Below are 10,000 nucleotides of genomic sequence, written 5' to 3' on the forward strand. Positions count from 1 at the left end.
AGTATATATTGTATACAATACTATGTAATAAAGTTGAAATGCTGTTAAAATCACCTTATAAAACAAGACTTGATCAAGAGGAAGTGAATAATTGTAATTCTAGCCCTTTCCATAAAATCCCCGCAACTTTCCACTTTCACAGTTGTCTATTTTATTACCCTTGGGACTGCTCAAAAGCTCTTCCGCAGCTAATCAAATAATTACCCAGGTGTTACTCTCCTGAGGGCCACAAGCAGGGAAACTCGCAAATGGTTGCAGATGAGGTGCAACTTTACACTCTCAGTGGGAGGAGTTCAACAAGGTTATTTCCCTGCCTGCAAACCAATCAATAGCTGTGTTCTGTTCAAAGACACTTGTCTGCTTGCTCACGCGGACAGAGATGATGAGAGATCAAAGGTCACAGCACAAGAGCCACATCCCACCTTGGTGAAGGGTGAGGCCGGAGATGTGTGTGTCATCAACATGTGACCAACACTAAAACGAGGAGAAGAGAAGACAAGCAAGCGCATGCACATACAGAATGGAGAGAGTGATCCTCTTAGGCTATGTTCACATTACAGGCTAATCTGATTTGCTGATAAAGTCATTAATCATCATTATCTTGATTGGTTTCTCAAATCTGATTTGGGAGAGTGTGTCTGCACTGCCACAAATCGGATCCTCAAGTCGGATCTGTGTGTCCAGACCTAAACAGCCTATCTGTGGGTTGCTATGGTAACGACGACATGGGCGTCAGTAAATACGTACGTTGGTGACGTGGTTTTCCTGCGCAGAAGCATTTGATGACGAGTTGCGAGTGACGTTCAAATCAGATTTGGTGGATCTGCGCGTCGTCCGCACTGAAGTCACATCAGTCGAAAGCAGATTGGAAACTACCTCCGTATGTGGTTTGGGACAAGTGGCACAAATCAGACTTGGAGCGTCCAGACTCATAAAACCAATCTGGATAAAGTCATTAATAGGTCACTAAAGTTCACAAATCAGATTTGGCCTCCTAGTCTGAACATGGCCTTAGAGACAAACACATAGAGGCACAGGTTTACACGAAAACACAAACCCAATGTTGGCACTGACCTTGAAGCTCCAGTAGTTTGGTTGTTGCTAGGGGACAAGAAGAGCAAGGGAGACAGAGAGAAAAGGAGAGAGAGAAAAGATTGATTGTGAGACATTTTCCCATGCGTTTAGGTGGACAACTAAACTAGAACTAAAAAGTTCTTAGTTTCTTTTTGTTCTATTTTAGATTTTATTTTTTATCCTTTTATTATTTTTACCTCTATTTTATTTACGTTATCATTTTTATTGTGTTAACTTATTTTCATGTCTATAAATTGTCTTTTATTTTTTTTTTATTTTTTTTATTTTTTTTTATCTTTTTATTTCTTTACTTCTATTTTAATTATACTATCATTCTTATTGTGTTTACTTATTTCCATGTCTACAAATTGGTTTTAATGTATTCTCTTTTGCGTTTCCCCATGCGTTTAGATGGACAACAACAGGCTGAAGGGAAACGCTTTGTCACTCAGTCCCTCTGTGAAGCCACTGAAGTGAAGATGAGGCCATTTACACCTGGCTCTAACATGTGTTTTCATGTGATCAGATTGCAATCGGATAGGGCTTGACCACTTGAGAGCACAGGTGTAAACGCCCCCCGAGACACATTGAAGACGGATTGCGATCTGATCGGCCAAACCACCTCCGGAGGTGGTCAGGGATGCATTGTGACCACATTGAACACAAGTGGTAAATGCAATGTGTCCTCTCATGGACACCCGTTTTGAGTGATCAGATTGCAATCAGGGGTGATCAGATTGCAATCAGATTGCAATCTGATCACCCAAAAAACGCATGCTAACGCCAGGTGTAAATGAAATCAGGCTAATGTGGTCAAGCACTATCCGATTGCAATCGGATCACAGAAAACGCATGTTGCTGCCAGGTGTAAATGGGCCCCCATGTTATGTGAAGAGAAAACACATTTTGGATGTCTCAAGATGTCTCTATACCACTTTGCTCAAAATGACCTTGCTCAGAAATTCCTTGTAAAGCGTGAACAGAAATTCAAATAAATGGGTGAAATTTGCTGTACATCAGGCTCAATGAGGAAAATCATGGGCTAATTATTGTGATGATACCCAGATTAACTTCCGTTGTCCTTCACTGCCATCATAATAGGCTTTTAATTGCTTGTAATTGCTTCTCGGCAATTAATCAAATGTTTACAGTGACTTCACACACACTAATGATGCAGGCCCAGGCAGCTCGGTAGACACACAGTTGGCTGGCTCGTCCCCAGGAGCAGGATGAAAGCAATATACAGGCACAGGATTAAGTCGCTTGACATTTTCACTCTATCTGGGTGGCAGCCAACGTCCAGGTCAAGGTTCTTCTTCTTTCTTCTTTAAAGGAGGACTTACCCCCTAGATATGTATTAGAACAGTGATTTGAAAATACCTATGGAAAAAACCAAGAAATGACATATGCTCTTGTCTATACTGGACTCTTTGGCTGTGTTCAAGTCGAGATTCTTTTTCGGAAATCGACGCCATTACAGTTTGCCTACTGCCTCAAAAATAATTTATTTGATAGGGGCAATATCTCTATAAATATCAACAACTAGCCAACGCTGTTGGTCTGTATGGAAACAGAAAATCTGAAAATGGTTAAAAGTTATATCAATTTGGTAATTCAGTGGCGAACTAGAAATTTAATTATTTTTCTGCATGTATCCCTATGGCAGGTGTCAAAACTACGTTACGAGAGCAAAGTGACATGGGCTCGTTACAGTTTTCCTCTCAGCGCAGTTGCAGGCTGCGCCCTGGCTGGCGAAACAGCCTGGCTCCTCCATGCATGGGGCGCTCTGTAACCTCACGGAGCAACAAACAAACACAAACAGAAATAGCTGGTGTGCGATTTTTCTTTGTGCATTGAGGGAATCCCGCATCTTTTTGCGAAGGTGCGACTGGACAGGACGCTTTTCACAGACGGGCACAGTAGCTGAGTAGCCTGTCGGATCTCTCCTCCTCCTCCGCCCATTCATTCACAGTCTGTCTGCTGTGCGCGCTCCCGCGGGTGCATGAGAGTGCAGAGTGACTCTTCCAAGTCGGACTGATAATATAAACAACATAATTAGAGCTTATCCAGGTAAGATATTTATAATGTAATGACACATTCAGCGATAAACTGTCTACAATGAAGACATATGTCAAATATGACAACGTGGTGTTCAGTATTTTCAGAGCACAGGAGCTACTTGCTTGATCAAACGGTCAAACCCAATCCGCACAGCAAAACACACACACAGACACACCGAGAGAGCCCAGCTTCTGCTGCGCGCGCCGCCGGAGCTTGGCGCTAGTGCATGAGGTTTACAGTACGACTCTCTCCCGCCCGCTCCCGCCTGCCTGCGCTGGAGACAGTGCTTCCCACTCGGACTGATAATATAAACATCATCATTCGAGCTTATCCAGGTAAGATAGTGACACATTCAGCGGGAAACTAACTATAATTAAGACATGTGCCAACTTTGACGACGTTTGGTTCAGTATTTTAAGAGCAAACTTCAATAAGAATAGGCTTGGAGTTCGGAGGAGCCGAAAGGGTACAGGGGGGGTAGGGGAGTAATTATCTTGAAATCCCATAGTCTTTGGGAACACTGTGACGTCAGTGTGTTCCTAATATCCCATTCATTTGAGAGAAAAAAAAAAAGCAGTCTTTGACCCTAAGAGGGCGCTTATGCCAGATATGCTGCTGAAAAATGATACAAATGGTAAAATGGCAACAGTTTGGTGTCAAATGTGGAAATTCTGAGCAGAATTCTTCACACATCACCCCCAAAGTCATATATATTGGTTAAAAGCTGAAAAAAAGTGTTTTGGAGGTAAGTCCTCCTTTAAGGTACACCTACTGAGGGTGGTACGTATGTGGTTATCATGCCTTAGAGACACTGCGGAGCGCGTCATCATTCAGAAACCACACCCAAAATGGGGGTAAACTAAAACTCCCCCCCCCCGCCCCAATCCTGGCGTTCTCCTACAGTATGTCACGTGTTGCACACAAAGATCATATACGGAAGAGGAACACTCCAACTTGCTTCCTTGACAGCTAGATCCACATTTTTCTTCTCGCCAATTCTCAACGGCTTCCTTGTTTCGCTCGGGAGTAGAAAAAAACTTGAATTGGCCATTTTTTACATTTGTTGTCTGCGCAGCCCCACCACCACACAACAGCTTTTAGCTATGTTTAATTCAAGGAATATGACGCTGGTGTATGGCAGCGAATGGAGAGCTTTCCCCCGTGATGGGTGTGGCCTATTTCATTCAGTGTCTCTATGACATTCAATTGACAAAGTATTTCCCTAATAACTAATGCCTTCACTGGCTACTGTACACTTCCTGGTTCATGTTTGGTCAACCTACTCAAGATTCAGAGAGTCATTGAAGTCACTGATGTCATGCATCCGTCAGCTAGCATCAGCATCAGCATCCAAACACAGGGTCTCTGTGTCCCTGGATCCCAGGTCTTTTTAAATCCTGAAGCCCATGAGAAAAAGACAAGTATGAAATAGACCGACTGAGGAAGCTCCTGCTAAGCTTGCAAGATGAATGACCTTGCGAGGCTAAAAAGGGTATTTTGCAATGTGTCATAAACAAGAAGACATTGTTGATATGATACAGGATGTATTCATGACAGTTGACATTATGCAATATAGATGCACATAGTACTGACTCTGCAGCTAAAGCTTTTTTTTTTTACCTTTATTTATACAGGGGGAGTCTCACTGAGAGCAATGCTCTCTTTTTCAGGAGCGCCCTGTTCACATTCACACACACATTCACACCTGGAAGCTGAGCAGTACAACCACAGTCTGATCTGCTGGCCACTGAGCAGCTCCACTGGAGCAGTTGGGGGTTAGGGGCCTTGCTCAAGGGCACCTCAGTGGTGGTAATGAGGGAGGGGCAAGCGCTGCCATTTCACTTTCCCCACCCAGATTTATCCTGCCGGTCCCGGGGATTGAACCGATGACCTTCCGGTCACAAGCTCGCTTCTCTAACCGTTGGGCCACCACTGCCCATAGCCAAAGCTTCACTGTCATCAGCAGCCGTCATCTCCCTAAGCTAGTAACCATTACTGCCTGCTCAATCGTGTCAATAAAGTCTCATGTTTTATGGACATTTCGTAAATTCTGTGGCCTAATTTAAAAGGTGCCGAACAAACTGTGCCCATAGCTGCACTAGGACACGATGCCAGCTCTACAATGACTGATGCAAATCCCAGTTGTCATCCTCAAAACCCAGCCTGAGTCACAAAACCTGCATAACAGATACGACCAGACATTTATTCAACTCTTTTTCATTAGGATGCAGTCCCCATCACAGCCAATCAGCCACCTTGTTTTGACCTACTCCAAATTCAATGAGGCATCCCCTATGGGTTAATCAGTGTAATGACACAGTGGAACGGTGCATCTCTCAACACCGTGTGGTGAGATGCAGTACTGATTCCCTCAAGTTTGGTCAAAATCCAGGCAGCATTGTGTGAGATCTCGTTTGTGATGATGGACATGGACATGGACGTTTTCCGTTTCACTGAAACAGGGCCTTCATTAGAGTCAGTTCCTCAGCATGATCTGATAGGACATTTACAGTAGTATGAAGGTTTTCTTGTTGGGGGGGAAAAACACCTGAGAACTTGCACAATGGAATTTAGACTCACAGAAAATATTTCTGAATGGGATTGATTGGTTGATTTTTATTTAGCACTCAATAAAAACAGGCGAGGGAGTTTATGGTTCTAAGGCAAATGTGTAGTCAATCAGAACCGACTGGCAACCTCACAAAATACAGTTATATATCATAATATTCCTGAGGTGGCTCACTTTCTGGGTAAGCATCGCTGCGTGCCTTATACAGAAGCCCTATTCACCTTATTCACCAAGCCCACTTTTTCTCTCTTCCGCGTTCGACGCAACGTATTTGTTCTTCCGGTTCAGCGCTAGTTGGCGGCCATTTTCAAAATAAAACGTCAGTATGAATGAAGTTTGGCAACATTCAGAATTAAGCTACACTGCGGCCAACTTCAGTTACATGTTCATAACGTTACTGCTGCGAGGCAGTTACATTTCTTTGCATTCTTAGACATTACCGTTTTTGTTTTTTGTTCATCTTTCATACAATTGGCCAAGTTAGTAGTTAGTTTATGGGATAGGAATTCTGCCAGATGACAGGCACTAGGCGCCATTTTCTTTCGGAAGAGAAAATTATCCGGAAATGAAGATTTGATTGACAGCTGCCATGTCGTGATATGATTGGTTGAAATGGGGTAGAAATTTGATAGTACTAGGTGACGTCAGCAAACTCTACTGTTATCAATGAAATCTTGAAAAACGAACTTTTGATGTGAAAAAGTGTGAAAAACTAAAGAAATTAGATTGTTGTGATTTGTTTTGCATACATTATTAAATAGGTGCACTGCATACCCAGGTATTTGACCTAAAAGAAAAGAAAAGTCATTTTTGGGTTCAGCTCGACTTTAAATAAACCACCAATTGTTGTTAGGATATACTCCAGATCGTTCCCAGTGAGCGATGTTTTATCACCTTTCAGTACCTCATACTGATTCATCAATTCTGCAGCAAAAGTGAGCGTGCGCAGATTCAACGTTTGTGACGCATATTGACTTGCACATTTGTACATCTTTTGTGTGACTTTAAAGTTAGAGCACATGTGTGACTATTTTCTGTAGGTGTAAAACATCATGTGCGGTAAGCTCGGAGGTGATTTGCTACAAAAAATGTGTTCATAATAATTAAGCTGTGGTGCAGGTGAAATACATCCATGATTTGGAGGTGTTTTTGGGTGCTCTTTGATCCCTACTGGCAAATGTGCTAAATTGCAACTTTTAAAAACGCCTCTCTCTTTATTCTGACTAAGACGCGTAGGATGCCGGATGGGTGGTTAGACGACTGGAGATGAATGAGCCACACGCCTGTGGGCTTCTCTGACCCACATTCAGATGCACTTTTGTGTGGCTTGCAGGCCTCCGTGCAAAAGCCTGCTGTCCAAGTCAGCACTATGATCTGCTCTGGTGTCACCCAGCCTGGGTCGGCCTCCACTGCACTACAAACAAACAAATACACAAATACCTCCACTGCACTACAAACAAACAAATACACAAATACCTCCACTGCACTACAAACAAACAAATACACAAATACCTCCACTGCACTACAAACAAACAAATACACAAATACCTCCACTGCACTACAAACAAACAAATACACAAATACCTCCACTGCACTACAAACAAACAAATACACAAATACCTCCACTGCACTACAAACAAACAAATACACAAATACCTCCACTGCACTACAAACAAACAAATACACAAATACCTCCACTGCACTACAAACAAACAAATACACAAACAAACAAATACACAAATAAACAAATAAACAATTGTTGAATTCTCCCTGGGGACGCCAGCACCGGGCTAGCTGGCTGCAGTCCTATCTTCCTGACTCATCATGTTGCTTTGTCTTATTTGATTTCTTATCTCATTGGCTCTGCCTAGGGTATTGTTGTCCATTTGACTGTTTTACCGTCCCGCACCTACTGTACACTCAGCTGTCCTGGTGCTGGTGCTGGTGGTGGGGGTGGGGGAGGTGGGACGGCGGGGTTCCTCTTTGAACTGGCCCACCCAAGTTTTCTTCATATTTCCCCCCCCTATAAGGTTTCTTGGGAGTTTTTCCTGGGCTTCACTGAGGGTCAAAGGTCGGGGGAGTGTGTTAGGTTAGGCTTAAGGTCCTTACACATCGGGAGCGTTTGTTTCGTGCGATTAATTCGCACGTGAATAATATTTTCCGAACCTATATCAGTTAATGCAACTGTGCATACCAACGGCGAAGTTTCGCTGAGCGTTATTGCGGTGTTTATTTTTTCGAACCACGGTCGATTTTTCAGAAATTCGCTTCCGACGTGTACACATCTGTGGCTGTGATTGACAGGTGGGTCAAAACTCGCATCGCAATTTCGTGCCGTATATTCGCATCGCTCTTGATGTGTAAGGACCTTTAGTCTTGCTGGCCAGCCTCCTCTCCCTTCCGTCCGAGGAGTCTGGCGCCGCAGGTCTCCATAGTGGGATTGCGATGGGCGGCGCTTAGCGGCAGTGCCCTTGGAAAATAGTTTCAAACAATCCAACTTGCCGTTTTCAGAGTGTAGCAACGAGCTAGCGTGTAGGTTTCTGCCGTTACCTTGCTAGATAGTTAGCGTTGTTGTTTTCACTGAGGCGGCAGGGGACTATTTACAGCAACACACAGGGAAGAGGGAGCGGAAGCCGCTCTGATTGACATGGTTGGAGCCAATGACAGAGCTTCTTAAGCGGGGAGCGGACATCCGGCTGCCACTGAAACCGATGCCTCCAATGGGAGAGCAGAGTAGAGCAGGGGAGGGTTTATCCCAGTTATGGAGACCTGCGGCGCCAGACTCCTCAGACGGAAGGGAAAGGAGGCTGGCCAGCGAGACTAGGTTAGGCTCAGCTAGGTAGGTTAGATCCACCTGTTAGATCTTTTCAACAAGCTATTTTGTTGCTCAGTTAAATTTAGGTTTGGTTCTCTGTAATAAATCTTGTGAGAAAGGGCTGTATAAATAAACTTGACTTGACGAGGCAAAAATCTACAAATCTGCATGCCCAGTGTTGATATGAACTCTTTGGCATCTCGCACAGTAATTGGTAGCCTAGTTTGTCCTTGCTTTGTTCAATTCAATTCACCCACTTTGTCATGTTTTGCATGGGAATCGCAATCATTCTAGTGACAAAATTGTCTTGCCTTTCAGCCAACTCATCCAGTGATATCCTCGCTCATTTGCATGCGCTGTGTGCAGTCATCACTACAGCGCATGGCGAACGAGGAAGTAACTTCAGTTACTCTTGGTTAGTCTCGTTAATCTTTGTTAGTTCTGGGTGTGTGGATTCAATTCAACCATTTCCAATAACTTTGGATTATTATTTCATCGCGTGGTGAATACAGATAGACCGCCATTGTAGCGCAAAGCTAAGTAGCAGCGAGGGGCTCTACCGCTGTTTGTAGGGCACGCACAGTGACGATAAAGGCATCCTACGTTCTCCATTTACTGTCGGCAATATGACAAATAGGTTAATTTCCCAACATGTCGGCGTATCCCTTTAGATTCAGAATCAGAATCACTTTTATTGCCACAGTATGCAAGTTACATACGAGGAATTTGTCTTAGTGTCTGTATGCAGCGTAGTAGGAAGATAACTAAAGACAATCACAAAGTTGCAAGTGCAATCAACTCAAGTAAAAATATACAATATGTAGATGAGTGGTGAAGTGTTCTGTGGATAATAAATATGAATTTACGTTGGATTTACATGAGATTTACAGACTGAGTTAAATAGACGTTAAATAGGCAGTGGATTTACATGAATTTACAGTCGGAGTTAAATAGGAGTTTACATTGAATGTACATGAAATTTACAGGCTAAGTTAAATAGGCATTAAATGTGCATGATAAGCAGCAACATATTAATCACTGACGAGTCCTGGTCATCTATACTGGATCTATCATCATGATGCTACATAACCACATGTTCACTGATATCTCCATTAAAGCCATCCTTTTGCTATTTTTGGTGTGAGATGTTTTTATAAGCTTGGGGTTTGTGCCACCCCCTCACACGGAATAAAGCTACAGAAAGAAACGGAAGAAATTGTCTAGTTTTAAGTTGGGTCTATGGAAGCCTGCTGCCCATGTCTGTGTCCTGCTTTTGTCTGTCTGTGTTCTACTTTTACTGTAACTAGAAATTGAGAGCGTTCCGTGCGTTCCTTTCCAGCGTCCCTCGCTGCCTCACCCTCTGAACTGGCAGCGCTCATTTCTACCGTGCCTTCTCGTCATCGTCCTCCTCCTCCTTCTCTTCCTCCTCGTCCTCAGCGTTCGTTTCTACCGTGCCTCATTGGGTTTGCCCTCGAGGTCGC

At 43.5% G+C, this 10,000-nt stretch overlaps 1 protein-coding gene across 1 annotated transcript in view; it reads right to left on the reverse strand.

The window, feature by feature from the left end:
* Nucleotides 1–10,000, reverse strand: part of LOC310775989 (SRC kinase signaling inhibitor 1-like) — a gene marked incomplete at its 3' end in the record, with an annotated part of 87,017 nt that overhangs the window by 70,850 nt on the left and 6,167 nt on the right. The window contains exon 2 of the mRNA XM_083636120.1: nt 1,075–1,101. Within this exon, the coding sequence (XP_083492246.1) occupies nt 1,075–1,101 (27 nt within the window). The remainder of the gene's footprint in view (nt 1–1,074; nt 1,102–10,000) is intronic.

Source organism: Poromitra crassiceps (assembly GCF_964638095.1).
Source record: "Poromitra crassiceps genome assembly, chromosome: 4".
NCBI lineage: Eukaryota > Metazoa > Chordata > Actinopteri > Beryciformes > Melamphaidae > Poromitra > Poromitra crassiceps.